At 36.6% G+C, this 18,477-nt stretch overlaps 1 protein-coding gene across 2 annotated transcripts; it reads left to right on the top strand.

Annotated features, from left to right (window-relative positions):
• Nucleotides 1-1,333: 1,333 nt before the first annotated feature.
• LGI1 (leucine rich glioma inactivated 1) lies at nt 1,334-17,521 on the top strand. Of its 2 annotated transcripts, none has more exons than XM_005520617.3 (8): nt 1,334-1,681; nt 2,070-2,141; nt 5,910-5,981; nt 6,086-6,157; nt 10,241-10,312; nt 11,583-11,752; nt 12,168-12,332; nt 12,417-13,567. In XM_005520617.3, the coding sequence occupies exons 1-8, from the start codon at nt 1,491-1,493 to the stop codon at nt 13,232-13,234; spliced, it is 1,632 nt and encodes a 543-aa protein (XP_005520674.1). In that variant the 5' UTR covers nt 1,334-1,490; the 3' UTR covers nt 13,235-13,567. The 2 variants fall into 2 exon arrangements, with proteins under 2 accessions (XP_005520674.1, XP_014106008.1); XM_014250533.2 differs by having other exon boundaries at nt 1,590-1,690; nt 12,417-17,521.
• The last annotated feature ends 956 nt before the right edge of the window (nt 17,522-18,477 follow it).

Here is an 18,477-nt window from a genome sequence, read left to right as displayed (position 1 = left end):
TGTCTCCTGGTGAGGAGACAGCACCCGTGTGAAGGAGCTAATAGTAATCCTGACTGTATTAAATGTCTGTACCACTGGGTTGACCCAGCTGTGTTTGTGAGCTGTCTAATGTAAACAGTCCAACAGGGAAGTGTTAAGACCTGGTAAAGTTTGCAACACTCATCTAATAGCAATACTATATTAAACAAAAAATCATCCTGTATGGCTTCCCAGGCATTTGGCATTTGTTAGTTTTGTCTTACCATTCTTAATAAAGTAATACTTAGGTGCTGCTTAAGTTTCCATTAAAATGTTTAATGTAGTTTATTGTAAAGTCTTCAGGCTGAGGACTTTTTCTGACAGACCACTCATACCACACCTAGCACTCATTTTGATTGCAGCCTCCAGGCAGTTTTGTAAAGGTTCATTATTATCACCAAGATCTGTCCTTATCCTGTCACTCCTCAAAGAAGGTCCATTCTTAACTATGGGTTTAACACAACTGGTATTTAAATGACAATTTTATTTTTTTCCATCTAAATGATCAAACCAGTTCCAAGAAAATACATTTTTTAACTTGAACTTTAAATTGATGTTGTCCATATAGAACTGTGCTTAGTCCACCTATGTCTTTATTTCCCCAGCTCAGAAAACATGCAACAAATAAGAACCATTCTTTTTCTGTGGAGAAAAAGGAAAAAAAAATGGAAAAAAAAAAGCTGTATTTGGGGTCTTATTTTGCATGAGAAAATATTTTGTTTGGGAATTACAGTCAAAGGCATTCTCTCATATATTGTAATATTTTCCATGTGTGGCAGCTTGTTTTTCAGTGGTACAAATATGTGCAATAAAGGCCGAGGATAAAAATTAATCTAACAGTTTTTGCAGCAATGCTTTTGATGGTTTCATTCGATTTCATTTTCCTGTGGATACTGCAATTAGTTCTGCTGCTTGCAATATGTGAAGCATAATTCTGAAAGGTTCATGAGGTTGTAGGATCCAGTAAGAGATGACTGATTTCTCCCCCTACACACATACACTCCACCCCACACCCACTCACCCACCCACCAGCAAAACATAATGCTGTACTATTTTTGGAAACAGGGAAAGGGCCTCCCTGTGAAAACAGAAAGCAGTGTATTTCTCAGTTACATCACTTTGCAATCTAATGCTGTGTTGTGCTCAGTGTTTTTGTGGTGATGCAAGTCTCTTTTTTTTTCTTTCTTTTTTTTTTTTTTTTTTTTTTCCTTCAGCCGGTTGGATTTTCCCCATCTTACAGCACCTCGCAGGTCTCTTCTCTGAGCAGTACGTTGCCTGAGTGAGTGGAAACATACAGATCAGCTGCAGGTTTCTATCTACAAAAACAGAGTGAAAGAGAAAGAAAAGGGTTGGGAAAGCAGAGACAAATATTGACCTGGACTTAGAGAAAGACATCCAATGGCTGAATAAAGAACCCTGTTCATGTTTTGGGATATTCTTTCAACTGGCTGGAACGAGAGCGGATCAAAAGAATGGGAAATGCCAGCAGACCCTTTAGAAGAATTGCTTATTTCTTATGCCTTTTATCTGTGCTTTTGCTGACTGAAGGGAAGAAACCAGTGAAGCCAAAATGTCCTGCCTGGTGTACTTGTACCAAAGATAATGCTTTATGTGAAAATGCCAGATCTATTCCTCGCAGCGTTCCGCCTGATGTTATCTCACTGTAAGGGCTGTAAGCATTTGGTTATTTAATTTATGATTTAAAATTAACTAGGATGTGTGGTGTTTTCAGTGCATACAGAAGGATGCTTGCTGCAGGGAGTACCTCCAGCATTCAGAATCATCAGCTAATGTGTTAAAATTGTGGTGCATCCTTGAATCCTGATTTTTATATCTTTTTCATCTGTCTGTCTGTCTGTCTGTGTATGCATACACATCTCATTTTATACCTTCTTGTATAGTACATGAAACCTGTCACATTATTTTGGGGAGGGGGAAGATATATTTTTTTTACTTATATAAATAAATTTCTCTGTGATGACCAGATCAGTATTATAACCATGGATATATGCAGCTACATTAATGTATGGTTGTTTTTTTCTTCTTTACAGATCCTTTGTGAGATCTGCTTTTACTAAAATCCCAGAAGGGAGTTTTTTGCTCACACCATCTCTGCAGCTTCTGTGAGAAATTTTTATATGATACGATTTTGTTATGAAATGTATATGTATTCATAAATATTTCAGAAAGGGTCTTAGTATTAATTTTAAAAGAAATGGCAGCAGATGATTTATTAGATCATAAAATACAAGACTTTTTAGCAATTTGAAAGATAGTGCATGTTTTATTTTTACTTAGGATTTTGCAAGGCTGTCTGTTGTCAGTACTACTTTGAATGCTTACATGCTGAAGCTTTTGGTGACAGAATGCATGCTATCTTCATTATACTTTAATTAACACTACAGTAAGGACTTAAGTATTGCAACAACTATTCTTGTTTATTTTCTGCATTCCTGGGACCTGATCCCAGTATAAAGCTGTCCATTTGCAACTCCCATTGACTGTGAGCTCACAGCCCCTCAGATCAGGCCCATCATTGCAGTGGGACAGGTCCTGAAGTCCTTTTCCATGTAAAATTGCCATTGACTTCTGTGAAAGTTTAGTCACTTCAGTGGGAGTTTTGCCTTCATAGTACCTGGATTTGACCCTGTTTGTTATTTCACAGTCTTAAAAGTAATGACGATTTTCTTCCAATTAAAAACTGAAGTAGTTATTTCAAAGTGAAATACTGTGATGAGGTATACATGGAAAGAGAATATTTTGGGATATTTAACTCTTAGCTGCATTTCAACATAGGATTTTTACAGGCTTGCAGGCTTTCCTAGAAATGTGGGCATACGATTATATAATTGTGAGCTATACAGAGGTAGAGGGGGTGTAACCTGAACTGTTTATAGTGGATGTGCTGCCAGCCTGACACACACCCAGATTTGTCTCAGAAATCCGGCAAGGCAGACTCCCCAGTGTGATCAAAACCAGAATCGGATGTCTGTCCCAACCCAACTTCCCATGCTCTCTGGATGTGGTCAGAGGTGTAATGTTGATGTACTGGAGCTCTCCGGCTGTTAAATTAAACCGGTGACGTACCAATAGCTGAAGCCCTGACCCTGGCTGTACTCTGCTACCTCAAGTGGAGCTGATAAGGAGGTGCAGACATACTGTACAATTTTGGATACAAGGTAAATAGGTAAATGCAGTTACTATGGAAACCTAAATGCTTTTCCATGGTGCTTTATTCCAGAGACGCTTTTTTCAGGTGGTCATAGATCACAAAAGGGACACATTTCACATAATTTCTGCAATGGGCCTTTCAAAAGAGAGGAAAAAAAATAAGCAGCAGCACTGGTGGGGCTTGTATCTGAAGAGAGTGAGTAGGACATCATCTCTCTTGGCTACGATACACCACCTACACTCAGTAATCCCACTGCAAAGCAGGCAGAATTGGGCATGGTAGAGTAGGACAGACACAGTCATCTTATTTTGAGTTATTATAGTGCTTGGCACAGTGGGCTTGGGCAACGTCTTACGGCATTTTGGTAATTATAATAATTTCCATTTCTACTGTACAATGAAATGCACATTCTACACTGCTGTTCATAAATGTTGCAGCAAAAACTATGACCTCAGAAAAGCAGAGTTTGTTCCACTGTGGGCTTTGATGAGTGATCTGTTTTCCAAATATATTTTTAACATGATAGTTGAACTGCTTGCCATCCTTGGAATGTCAGGCTGCTGATCTAAGGCAAATGACTCCTTAAAAACACGCCATAGGAGCAGGATTGTATCTGTGGGGACAACACTCCAATTTGTACGTGGGAAAGAAAAATTTTCATCTTTGGCAGAAGATAGTAAGGGAAATAAGAATATGGAAAACTTACATTAATTAAACATTACAGGAAATTTTAGCTTTGCATGATTATAACTGTATTGGAAGGTTTAATTTAGCCAACAGCAACATTTAGCAGCTTATATGTATTTCTATAATAATAGAAATACATATAGAAATAGTCTCCAGCATTATGTTTTTGAAGTCCAAATGTAATTGGATATCTCCAACACACCAGTCACAGATTTCTAAATATGGTATAATTCTGCCACTATTATTATTTACTACTATTTTTAATGTAGTAGTACCAATGGTCTCTGGAAAAATCGCGGTCTTGAGCTAAACACTACTCGGAACTCCCAGTCCAGGAGAGCTTTTCTTCTTGTGTAGTATGGATGGTATGCTCCGTGCTCTTCATGTGACAACAAAAATACAAGGAACCTACACAGCTACGGTGAAGTTCCAGCAAGAGTGTTCCCTAAATGTAGAGAAAACCTCCCAGCTCTCATCTTCAGCACTTTTATCTCTGTGTATCAGCAACGTGCTGAGAGTGCCCTTATAAACTGATGACATGAAAGCCTGCAGAAAGAAGGGAGGTAATCACGGCATCAGGATTTGTACCTGCACTGTTCTGTTCCTGTCAGGTAATACAGTCCCTAGCTACAGCGCTGTACCTTCAGCCTCTATCCCCAGAAGGAGAAACTATGGAGTTCAAGGACAAATTGGGGAATAAAAAAACTCTTTGTGCATCAAATGCATCTGATATAGCCATTGGGGAGAGGTATGAGTTGGAAGGCAAATGAACTCACCAACTGCAAGACCTATGCTGTAAGCCTGGCAATCTCTAAAATAGCAATACTATTTAAAGAGATACCACTCTGCTCTCTAAATTATAGAGTGCAGAAAAGGAAAATATCCAATAAAATCACATCAGAAAAGTAAAATTAGTTGCAGGATTTATTAAATTTGTCTTCTGGTTCTATAATTCTATAAAAATACTTGTTTCCTCTAAAATTGAAGTATTTTTTATTTTGACAAAAAGGAAGAATCTCTTGCTTGTATTTTTTCATACACTTCATATAGGAACATACTGAAAGTGGAAAAAGCACAATCTGCAACAGCCAACTGAAAAATACATTACCTGCAATTTATTCTGAATGTAAATGTCAAAAAAAGAGATTAGTTCATTAAGTGGATTAATTAGTACTTGGAAATCCTGAATTCCTGAACGTCTAAGAATGCCATAGTACAAATCTATTTATCCGTCAGGTCAATTGATTAAAATATAGATGTGCATGTAGTATTCCACTGGGGTAAAGTTCATCGTACTTTATGATGTCTCACCACATTAAAAGTGCTGCAGACCAGGTCTAGATTATAATGGACAAATGCAAACATGGCTGATAAGCATAAATAAAGCTGGAAAAATCAATGCTAGTCTACTTTTAATGCTTACAAAATTACATTAAATTAAATGTATTGCTGGTATTTTTACTGTTAGATGCATAACCTAAGAGTATCTCCAAGAGGTATAAGGAGGTCTTAAAAATAATTCTGACTCAAGCACTGTCTGAATTTAAGAGATTTTTCTTTTTTTTTTTCCCAGTAACCTTCAGTACCATTGGGTTAAATACACTCAGAAATTTAACTTAAAAGTTAAAGGATTTTCTTTCCTGTCAGTGTTGCAAATTCAACCTGATGTCTGGCTAACCAGCAATTGAAACCAAGACAATTTAAATCTCTGTAGTACTTGAAGATTTCATTATTGTCCTAGTATATCTCCAGAGGCACTTGTACAATCCCATTGTTTTACTGGCATGATAAACCCACGTTTACATCCCACAGAAGTCAAAGGAATTTTATCAGATGGCCTCAGTGGACGATTGTTGGATCCTTCCCTTTGCACCACACTATGGTGCAATACATGAGCCTTACAGTCCTAAAGTGCTTGCACAGTAAAAACATGAAACCAGGCAGTGGAAATTTGGCCTATCATGGCTTGATGAACCATTTTCTAGAGCTGCTGATAACCTAATGGTCTTTTGTTTTGCATCTCTTTATGCAGGTTGTTTACTTCCAACACTTTTGATGTTATTAGCGATGATGCTTTCATGGGCCTTCCTCATCTAGAATATTTGTGAGTGGAAAAAAAGTATATTTCCTGGCATTATTGAAGAGAGTGGGTGGGCTTCCAAGTTCCAGGCATTGCTTTGACCAGAATCACTTTACGACCCATTACAGGTTCATAGAGAACAACAACATTAAGTCAATTTCAAGAAATACTTTCAGAGGACTGAAATCTTTAATTCACCTGTAAGTAAAGTGATTGAATATATTAGTTGGTATATTTAATTTAGTAACCGAACCACTGTGTTGTTTAATTTCTCATTTTCATATATAACTGTTCCTAGTAATTTAAGTGTTATTAATAGTAATTTATTTAGAATGTTAATCTTTGTGTTTCCACCAAAGACTTGCAAACTGTGGTATGTGTAGAAGGCAAAGACACAAACAGCTTCCAAGCAGTACATGATTGGCAGTGGTTCCCTGACTTTCTCTGCTTGGAGAACAGACGATTTCCAGCTGAGCATGTAGGAGCAGGGAGAAGTATGAATTGGGAATCTTGGCATTGATGAAATGAATCCCAGTTTGGGACTTGGAATGGAGGGAGGTGGGAGCTGTGTCAGGAATGAGAGAGGCTGAGGGATGAACCCACACCTCTTCCCAGGTACCCCAGTCTGACATGGATCCAGGAGAATATTACAGCCATTCTTGGGACAGGCTATCACTGTCTGTGCTCGTGTCCACTTAAGACAATAATAGTATACAGAAGAATTTTACTAAGTCAAACTTGAAAATTCCACCCAGAGCAATTTTAAATAGAAGACTTGCAACAAGATGTATTTGTTATGGCTTACTGATCTACTTCTTCCGTTCTGTACCTACCCTACTCTGCACCCTGTCCTCTCCTGCATGTGAGCAGGAGCTTCCCACAGTCAGGATCTGCTACACATTGACACTGGTATCTGCTTACCATTCCTTGTGTGCTGCCCTTCGGCTATCTTGGAAATACAGCCAGCTGTTGCCCTCTGACCTGCTGCAGCCCCTTGCTGCATTAGCTGGGAGGGGAAGTTAGTCCAAGGCACTCTGGATGCCAATATGCTGTAGGAGCAACGCTCCCCATGCCCTCACCAGTAGGAGCATTTCTCACACTGTGCTCAGCAGGTGAGACACACATTGGCAACAAATAGCTGCAACATTTCACTGCAAACATGAGTAGCTTACTTTTCTCTGAGCTATTTTTATACAGGCTTTTGTCTCTTATCTTACAACAAGTTTATCTTTTTAAAGATAGCAATAATTTAATTTAATGAGGAATAAAATTTTTAAAAGCAAAATACACACTATAAGAAAACAGAAAAAAAATAAAAAAGGAGAAAAGTAAAAAAATGAGGCTAAAACATCTGTAGTCTTCCTGACATGGGTTTATACCCAGTTCTGAGCATCTTCATTCTGAGGCATGTCATGGATATCATAGACAGGGGAGTGGATTTTGACCTTTTGGCCTTAACATGATAACCTCCAAGAAGGTTTTGAAACAGGGTCGTTTAACTTTTTCTTTCATGTATTTTGACAGAGCAGAGAAAGCGAAGTTCCATTTTAAGCAGTTAATGCATAAATATAATAGTAGAATTGCAATTCACCACATCTTCACCACCTAGTAAATGTACCGTAAAACATTTTATGCTTTCCCTTTTGGTCAGGGCAAGATTTACAGCTGGATGAAAGCAAGCCTACTGTGACTACTTGTGTAGATAAAGTTAAATATGGAATAGCTCTAGGTCTGAGGAAGAGGAAAGAGAGAGGAGAGGGAAAGAGGTACATAAAAAGGCTGTGCACATCCCATAGCAAACCATATTAGAGGTACAGGCAGAATTATACTGTTGTTAGAAAAATGGTAACTGTATAAGGCTGGTAACTGGGACCCTATCTTCAAAATATTTATGCACATGAATAGCTTTATATTCACAAATGGGCCCAGTACATTATTTATCATATTCATTTACTTATTTAGTAGCTACTGCTGCCAGTGAACAAATTGCTTTTCTAAAACAGAGGAAGGCACAGTTTCTTCGCCACAGAGCATACAGTCCATGGCTAACGTCTTTCTTGTCTGTTACATTGGTTTCTGGGGATGCTCCAGGACTTTCACAAGAGAAAACATATGCAAAAGACAGAACTACATTTGAGGAGCAACTGCCATTTGCATGCACATTTTTGGGACATAGATTTGTGCATCATGCTGCTATTGTCCGTGGAGCACTATTCACAAAGACAATGAGAAATTTGTGGAAAATCACTACAGAGGCACCACTAGTTTAATCTGCTTGAAGAACCACTCCTCATCTTTTGGGGAAAATTGCACATATACTTTAAGAATGATCATTTGGCACCCTGAGGCACTTTTCATTTAAGAAACAAGAGAGTACTTGTGTACATAAAATACATTAAAAAGAATCATAGTATATGAGCATGCAAATAAGTCCTATGAGGTTAGATAAGATGAACTTTGTTCTATTTATTCTATTTACTTCCTTTTTGTAACATAAATTTTGGAACGCAGTAAGCTATCCAAACATTTTTACTTTTATAATGCAATTAACTTCAATAATTACAGTTTGTCCTTATTTTAAAAGAGAGCCATCTAGAATTTATTATTGTGCAACAGGATTTATTTTCTAGTCAGAGTATGTTTAAGAACAGAAACATTTTTAAAAGATTGCCTTTTGTTACCAATTTACTAATTTAATGTCAAAATCGTACAGTTAGCATTGGATGGTAAATTCTATGCACAATATTTTTAATTTTGATTGCATTTCTCTCAGAACTGTCACCATTGCATGTTTGAGTCAACATTTACTCTCTTCTTATAGTCCAAATACCATGTACGGCACGATCTAAGCAAGACAGTGTTTTCTCATTTGTATGCTTTTTAACAGTGGACTATAAAATCCATAATTTTCATTCAAAAATTGGCAAATGCATAAACCTTGCTTAAATTTTTCTGTCATTCATGTACCCATGGCAGCAGTGAACCACTCCTACTTCCAAGTACACTCTCCCTTTTAGTTTGCTATATAGTAACATATAAAAGCAAAATAGGGCATTAAACTTGTCTCAGCTTGCAAGTCCACACAGCTTTCTCCATGTGAGTTACCTGACTTTTAAAGAATTGCTCTGGAGCATAAAATTGCACATAGGTGAAGCACATGATACATTCACATATAGTGTTACAATATGATGTACCTTGAAAGTAGTGTGGTCAGAATGGACTAATGGAAGCATCCCATATTTACTATTACTGATCAGACAAACACTTATTTTTAAATGAGGCAGCAGACCTAGGACATCTGGGCTTGTTCTTGTAGTTAAGTGTGTGCCTAAATGTCTTTGCTTGGCTAGAGAAATAGTGGTTAATAAATAACATTTATGTTTACGAGTTACAACAGAAGAGATTCTAAGTCTTACTAGCTACAGATTCTAACTGGGATCTTAATCTAAAATTATTTCTCTCCATTTTTTGTTTCTTCTCATAAGTAATAAATAATTCTGTTAATTGGAAGAGGCATAGACTATACGCTACATTATTCTTTTTCTGTCACGCCCTCCGTGACATCTGAGTTCTTTGGCAGACGCACAGAGACAGTCTGACTGAAATGTAATATACTGTTTGTTCAACGCCTGCTCACATTTCCTTGTCACTTTTACTAGCTGGAATACTCACTGAATTTAAACAAGTTTTCCCAATATTGAAAACTGGGAATTAATAACATTTTTTTAGTGGTCTAATACACTCACACACACAGGCACAGGCCAGGAAAGCAATTCACACCGATCAACAATTTGTTGCCTATTACTGCATGTTTTCAAAAACTAAACTATGAGCTAAACCTAAGTCCATCAGCCCATATTAGTAAGATTTTCCTTCCAGAAGAGGTACAAGAAAGTGGGGAAATTGCAGTGATGTGAGCACGATGTATTGGGATCTCATAGGGAAAACATCAGTAGATCCAATCATGACTAATTGTTTTCAAATGTTAAATGGTATTGGCAAAACACCAAAGGTGATAGCACTTTTTACTCTGCTAAGTGAAGTATTGTAAATGCTACTGGGCTGCTGAAGAGGGAGAAAGCAGAAGGAGGCATGGCATTTTAGTGGAAGGAAAAGTCACAAAGTAAATGAGCTATTCTTAAAAGCAATCTTTTAGAATAAGTACTGGAGAATACCAGTGTTGTTTTCTGTAAGTAAAAATCCCCACACAGTATATCACAACTTGCAAAAATGTGTAGTTTCATGAACAACTAGCACTAATACTGAAGTGTTTTCTTTTACAGGAGTCTCGCAAATAATAATCTCCAGTCACTTCCAAAAGACATATTTAAAGGCTTGGATTCTTTAACAAATGTGTAAGAAAGCAATTAATTAATCTTTTAATTATACCACAAGTATAAAGAGATTACTTTAGAGGACATTCTGAGTAACCATTCAAACTAGTAGCCAGTTATGGATCTTATTACTGGGTAGAGACTACACAGTATGCGTAGGCTTGGTTTTTTTGTCTGCTATTATTGAGAATTTGTGATACTTTTGAATATTCCACCAGTTATGAAGATAAGTAATATTGTTAGTAGTTATGTAATAAAGCTGCATGTTAAGATTTCGTGAATAAGAAGGGAGGATGCTTAGGGATGCATGAGAGAGCAAGGCATGCAGGGAAGGTGGAAGATATTTAATGGAGTAACATTTTAATGTGCAAGCAATTCCTGGGAAAGCTATCTTTTATCAACAGAGCATGTGTATAAGTAAGTATCCCATACTAAATCTAATTGTAACCAGATCAAAACATCATTGTTTAAATAGATGTCTGTATATATATATATATATGTATATATATAAAATACCAATAAAAATACAAAATATGGATAAACAGATAAATCTTAAAATTTTTTTAGTGAAATAGATCCTGTTTACAATATACTAAATCCTGTTCCGTCTGGTCTGGGATAATAAGCTCAGAAAATACTTTGCCTGCTCCCAATATAAACAAAATAGGCTGAATCCCTTGAGCAGAGCTGCAGCAGTAAGATGTGGCCATGGCCAGTGTATCTGGAGCATTACTTGGCACAACTGATCGTGGCCAGGTGGTTACACAGCCTGGTCCTGGCGCTTGCCTGTTCCTGTACATACGATCGGAAATCTGACTGAAGACAGCTGTAAAAGTCTTGAACAAAACTCCTTTTCTTGTGTCTCCTGAAGCCCTAAGTGAGTGTATCTAAAGGAAATAGTGAATACTGACTGGCTGACCATCAGGTTACATTAATTCTTATTTTGTTATCTAGAATGCTCTTACTGAGAAAAGGTATTCCAAAGGAAACAGGGGTCATTAGTTTGGGAGGCTTTTGCATACCTGTAAAAATTTATTTTCCCTTACAGGGAAATCAATAAAAATTTCTGACTATTCACCAAGTTAAGGTCTCCTTGATTACCTTAATATAATTAAATCTGTGTGGGTTCTGGTATGCAGATTTAACTATGGGTCAGGACTAATAAGCCAGGAAGGCCTCAACTGAGAATAAGCAAGAGGGTACATATTTAACAAAAGCCTGTTTTGTTGTTCTCAAGGAGAAATAAATTTAACTGACTACTTATTTTCAATGCATGATTTATTTGTTGTAGAGATCTTAGAGGCAATGCATTTAACTGTGACTGCAAACTGAAGTGGTTAGTGGAGTGGCTGGGCAGCACCAATGCAACCGTTGAAGATATTTACTGTGAAAGCCCACCAGAATATAAGAAGCGCAAAATCAATAGCCTCTCTCCAAAAGAGTTTGATTGCATTATTACAGGTAGTGTGCCCCAAATTATTTAATCTTTTTAAAGTCAAAGCTATAGTTTTACATTCTAGAGCCCATTTTTGCATGAATGCTGCATTCTGGATGGAAATTCTACTAAAATCAGTATGAACTCCACTGGTTTAAGTCTGACATGGGAATCATTTGGGAGCAGGGTCCTATATTTCAGTATCTACTCAAACTTTAATGTTACATAATGATTTGGAAAACTGGGACATAAAACAGTACCTCTTTTTATTGAGAAAGATTGCAAAACAAATTGCAGTGCTCCTTTATCAACAGAAAAATTGAACTGGTGATGAAGTCACTAGTAATTTGTAATAAATTGGTATCTGATAATCATATGTTTTTCTCAGTACATGATGGAAAGTATCTCTGTGATTATCATCTGTTGTGTGCACTTTTGCAGAATTTGAAGTTTATCAGTCCCTGCCATACCAGTCTCTGTCAGTAGATACTTTCTCATACATGAATGATGAACACGTGGTTATTGCTCAGCCTTTTACTGGAAAATGCATCTTTCTTGAATGGGACCATGTGGAAGTGATGTTCAGGAATTACGACAACATTACAGGTATGAACGCTGCTTGACAAATATCATTACAACAAATTATCCAAAAAGTGGTACTAACCCTGTCTTTTACTTTTCTTTTTATAGGTACTTCAACTGTTGTGTGTAAACCTATAGTTATTGAAAGTCAGCTGTATGTCATTGTCGCACAGCTGTTTGGAGGCTCCCACATATATAAAAGAGATATTTTTGCTAATAAGTTTATAAAAATTCAAGATATTGAAATCCTTAAAATCCGAAAACCCAATGACATTGAAACTTTCAGGATTGCTGAAGACTGGTATTTTGTTGTTGCAGACAGTTCAAAGGCTGGTTTCACCACGGTTTACAAGTGGAATGGGAATGGATTTTATTCCCATCAGTCTCTGCACGCCTGGTACAGAGATACTGATGTGGAGTATCTTGAAATATCTGGCAAACCACATTTAATTTTGTCAAGTAGTTCGCAAAGACCTGTAATATATCAATGGAACAAAGGAACAAATGAATTTGTTAAGCGGTTTGATATTCAAGATATGGAAGATGCATATGCAGTGAAGCATTTCAAAGTGAAAGAGGATGTATACATTTGCTTAACAAGATTTATTGGGGACTCTAAAGTAATGAAATGGGGTGGTTCAGCATTTCTGGATTTACAAAGGATGCCATCCCGAGGGTCAATGGTATTCCAACCACTTCAGATAAATAATTATCAATATGCCATTCTTGGAAGTGATTATTCTTTCACTCAAGTCTATTATTGGGATGCGGAAAAGGCAAAATTTGTGAAGTTTCAAGAATTAAACGTACAGGCACCAAGATCTTTCATACATGTCTCCATCGATAAACGAGATTTTCTCTTTGCTTCAAGTTTTAAGGGAACTACATTGATTTATAAACATGTCATAGTTGACTTAAGCGCATGACATTCATAATTCTGAGATTACATCAGACTTTCTACCGTAAGTGGACAAAATGAACTAAATGCATGATGACTCTCTTATCTTACTTCCAAATGAATGCCTTTAAAAGTTGAGATTGCTAGAACAAAGTATTACTAGTATCTTCATCTTTAATTGTCAAGTCTAGTGGTGTTGGAAGTTGCATTTTTTAACAAAAAGAAATTAAATTAACTGTTCTTTGCATCCACAGTATGTAAATACATGTGCAACTGCATCTGTTGCTATAAAGAATATTAAGATGTACTTTTCCATTTATTTATTCACCTGTTTGAAACAACTGCCAAATAAAATGTTTACATTTTGTGTCTTTCACATTCCAAATATTATTTGCAGGTGATACTTTTCATTTGTGTATATATTATACACATATAAAATAAAGCCAAGAAGGCATATTGCCCACTGCAGTGTTGTACTGCATAGAAGATGCACAATATTGAAGATCAGGTGGATTTTACTAATAACAAGAAGTTCTTGATAACAATACTGCATTAAAACACAAGCCTATAAGTTATCACCTGGACAATCCTTGCACGTATGTAAAGCTTCACTGACTTAAGCAGAACTCTAACCAGAAAAAAGAATTCAGTTATCTAGATGTGCTTGTAGGATGAAGGGTTCAGTTTTACACATCTAACTGTGGGATAGGCCTTTGTACTGTGTATAGCTGGATGTGATTTTCTAAAAATTCACAAAGAACTTGGCAGAATGAAAGACAAGGTAAAGGTCTGTGTTTCTTCACCTGATGCTGAAACAGCATAAAACAAATCTCTTGTACAGCACTGTGCTAAAAGCTAGAAGCAAAGCTTATTTTTCAGCTAGTGTTATTTCTATAGCTGAACTGTCACACATCACTTGCATGAATTCTGTGTCCTTGTCAAGTCTTTCCACTATAATTGCAATTATTTAGTCTTCAATGAATTTATTCCTTATTCTGAATGAAGCTAGCGCATGGGAAGTAACTTTTTTCCGCTACCCTGCAATGAATCTACCAGGTACTTCTGAAATTCAGGGAACTTTGAATGTGGCAGGATAAAGTCAGTTTGTGTAGTGTATGCAACTCCAGGGAAGCTAACTATATCTGTTAAATTGTGCCAAATCTGAATGTGGCATAAAAATCTATTACAAGCTCAAAGTTAAAATAGTCTTTTGTTTACATACATCTAGTGCACCGCGTGAGAGAAACCTACACTGATGCTGAAGATGATTTGGTGCAGCTCAGGAAGAAAGCTCAAGTTTATTTTAGGCACCTTTGCATTCACTTAAGTCATCAAGCATTATGCTTCACTGCCATCTTTAAAATATAGACATGAATACTGTGTTCATTTCTAGACGTTTCTACCTTTCACAGATGTTGATGAGTGAATAAAACTAATCATACAGTGCATGTCAGCTAATCACATGAGCTGACTAATGTATATTATGGAAGCCAGCCCTAAACAATATGCTTCTGTAATAAATAATGGAGATTTTTTTTTTAATATTTAATGTTATTTGAAACGTATCTCACCTGAACAATACTAATCTAATAAGTTAATCTTTCTGATGCCTTTTTATCCATAGCTGCATATGCTCTGCTAAGCCTTTGGCTTAATAACTACCTACTCCATAAGTATTTACAATGTGAGTAGAAAGATTTTAAACTATGTCTCACAGCTGAAACATCCCAATTTTTTTCTTAATAAATACATTTCCAAAAATTATCTTAATAAATAATCTCATTTGGCAGTTTCCTTTTTATGTCAAACCATATTTCTTTTATATAGTTTTAGCTGCTAAATGAGCATGACTTCAAACCCCAGATGAACCCAAATAATATTTTTTATTATTTCTCAACGTTGGCTGCACATCTGTGATTGCCATCTCAGTTTGTCCGTTTCTTCTTCAGTGCCCTTTGCATGACAAAGTCATGAACCCATCTCCAATCTACCAGCAAACCATTAAGTGTTTTCTATTTCTTCTTGTCTTCTGTTGTAGTCTTTTACTTAAGGTCCTATTGAATTATGTCCACTGGTTTTGATCTGTTTTTTCCCATTATACTTGCCTACATGCACTCTCTATCAAATTATAAAGATAATGGCTGTGCATCCTTCTTGTTATAAACATATTATAAACATGTGGCCGAATTTAAGTGGAGTTGGAGAAACTTGCTAATCTGCTACCAACATTTATTTACATATTGTCTCACGGTATACCTTGAAAAAGTTACATTTCATGGAAATGTATTTCAGAGCCAGCCAGCTATGCTGGGTAAGGCATATGCTATCATAGCGCTATGATTGTTCTCCTGAGTTACCTCATTCTGAAATAATGTGACAGACTTATGGGAATTCACTGTTACTCCTGGGTTTAAAGGAGGAATGTAAATGCCTGCAAGGGTGTGAGTCACTAGAATTTTACGTTCACCATACATATAAAACTAGCCATGGTACAGTGGAGGGTAGCAAGGGATCAATGTGCTGGAGAACGCAACTGCAGTATCAGTTTGGTTGTTCCTTCAGAAAATTTTTTTCTGTGTCAAGTGATTGGGGAAGTTCTTAATGCCCATGTCATTCAGCTAATTACTATAAAATGCTGAATCAAAACCTGCTCTCTTTTGAAAATTCCTTTTTCTGGTCCCTTTATGTCAGGTGGAGACTCACAGGGACAACAGCCAGTTCCTTATTGTGGGAGTATAGAATTTCTTTGTACCACATAAGGAATTGGGGTATTTTTAGAACAGAACTCATAATCCTTAACGTAGAAGAGCGTAAAGGCTCATTAGGTGGCTCCCTGTGCTGTTTCTTCCTGATTTCAGACTGGGCATTTTAACAGCTCATCTGAGCATAAGGCTAAGGCCATATTCCATCCTGGGTCTCTGCTCAGTACTCTTGATATCAGTGGAAGAATCAGAAAAAAACTAGAATAGAACCTTTTATCATATATACATTGATATTTTTTTAAAATGATGTTTTAAAAAACCTATTCCTTTCAACAAAGTCTATGTTACTTGTGGCTGACTGGTTGTCTTCTGCAGTTATAATGGATTTTCTAAACTCCCTAAGTGTTTTGTTTATGACTGACAGAATATGTGAGGTATTAAATGTATTATAAAAGAGAGTATTGAAGGTTTTTAATGGGTACTGCTGATCCTTGATGCTGCTTAGTCATGTTAATGTCTAAGATAAAAAGAGCACTAATGGAATAGTATTGTATTCCTACAACTACTTGATTATATTTTTAATAGGGCACAAATATATAAGAATATGCACCTCTCTACTTGGGAAGAGATATATAAAACACATTCAGAATACCTGATACTATACCATGTGTAACTTTTTTTATTTTGTCTATTGCAATGCCCAGAACTTGCAGGTGTTTTGTTTCTACTTATTTTCCATTGAAAAAATATTCCAAAAAGCATTCTTCCTAGGAAGAAAGAAATTCAGTAAGGAAATATTTTGTTGTGTAAGATAACAAAACAAACAGAAATGTATTATTGGTTTGAATTTCATTTTAATTATAACTTCTCCTAATGATTTTAATTTTTTTAACTTTATTTGAATGGGTTGTAACAGCCACTCAAAGTACGCTTGAGGACGGGAAACAATTATTAGCATAGTTAATAACGTGTGATATGCTTTGATATGTTCTAGTGAGAAGCTCACTAACAGCTGTATTTATGTATATAAGCACTAAAATATATTGTGTTAGCATTCAATGGATAATAAAGAATATTTAAACTATAGAAGTAACAAAAAGTCCTCAGACTGACAGTAGCACCAAGAGAAAGCAGAGAAGTCAGCATACCCAAAATGTTACAACTAGGAACAGAATACAAGCCCACAGCAAGTTTCAAGGGAGTGGAAGTTTTCTCTTTAAGGGAAGTATTTTCCTTTCCATGAAACACATAATGTGTTTCTCCTCAGTGGGGACCCCTGAAAATCCAGACAATCACCTAGTTCTTGCAAAATGCAGTAAAAGGCTTACAAACTTAATGCACTACATTCATGATCCTAATATGTGGATTTTTTTTCCTTTTGACACCTCTCTGCTACATGAGTCTCAGCTGTGGTGGCACAAAGGGAGTGGTGAGCATGCTGCTGCCCACTGAAAGGGCCAGGGCCCTGCCAAGGCCAGACAGAAGTTAAGCCAGGTTCAGCAGATGGAAAATGCAAACCCAAGCACTCAATTCACTCAGCTGTTAATGCCTCCCCCACTGCCTAGCAGGTTTGCTCTCTGATTTGTTATACATATTGCCAACGGTTCCCACTACCTTTCATACGCCTGCAAGCCTCTCATTCTTGCTGATCTGAGACATAAGCGTTGTATTAAAGCTGTGATTTAGACTCCTATTGATTAGAAGGCTGAATGTGTTTTTGTGGCTGGGAAATCACCGATAAATGTTGAGGTCTTGGGGAGTTCAATTCCTCCAGACTGATCTGCGGTACACTGCCTGACTTACTGCTAATGGCAACTTTTCTTCCTTACTGATGACTCTGAATTCTAATGGCTGGTGTTACAGGCATGTCTCTGTTTATAGTTCACTTAAACAAAGTGCTCAGAGGCAAACCTAACCCTATTTCTATTCAGGAATTTTCCTGAAGTGAACTGCAACTACAAAGACCTCCAGTGTGCGATACAGAAGTGGTGTTGTATTTGTGCTTTGAGACTTTGAATTGCTCCAATTAGTTATGGTAGTGTAATACTTCTGTCTTCAAATTTGTTACAGCAGAAAGCAATTTGCCCCTAAATATGCATATTTATATTCATAGAATTGTTTATTTATACTCCAAATAAACTGAAGTGGATGATGGCAATAATTATGTTACTGTTCCAAATCTCCCATTCATGAAATCAATGTCTGGATTCTTAAAAGTTGTTTTCAACTCAGCCTTACTTTATTCTTCCTACTGAATTATTTCAATTGAAAAAGGACTTTCTGACCCATTCTCACTTCCTGTTCGAAGGCCTGGATAGTGACAGCAGTATGTTAACAAGTTGTCAACCTGCCCAGATGGTGAGCATCCAAAAATGCTGAAAGAGGTTCAGAATAAACAGGCTGATCTGCTAACAATACATAGTCCTTCATTAGAAACCATTTATGTGCAAAAGAACTAGAAGTAACAAATATTATATCTATTTTTCTAAAAAGTTAATGGAATAACCAGTGGGATTTCAGACCAGAAAGATCCACATTTATCTGAAATTATAAATGAAAATGGAAGTGT

Source organism: Pseudopodoces humilis, chromosome 9 (assembly GCF_049639895.1).
Source record: "Pseudopodoces humilis isolate 2021_Gansu_Grassland_sample_001 chromosome 9, ASM4963989v1, whole genome shotgun sequence".
In the NCBI taxonomy this organism is placed as follows: Eukaryota; Metazoa; Chordata; class Aves; order Passeriformes; family Paridae; genus Pseudopodoces; species Pseudopodoces humilis.
Note: the sequence above shows the minus strand (reverse complement) of the source record. Positions and strands in the feature narration are given on the sequence as shown.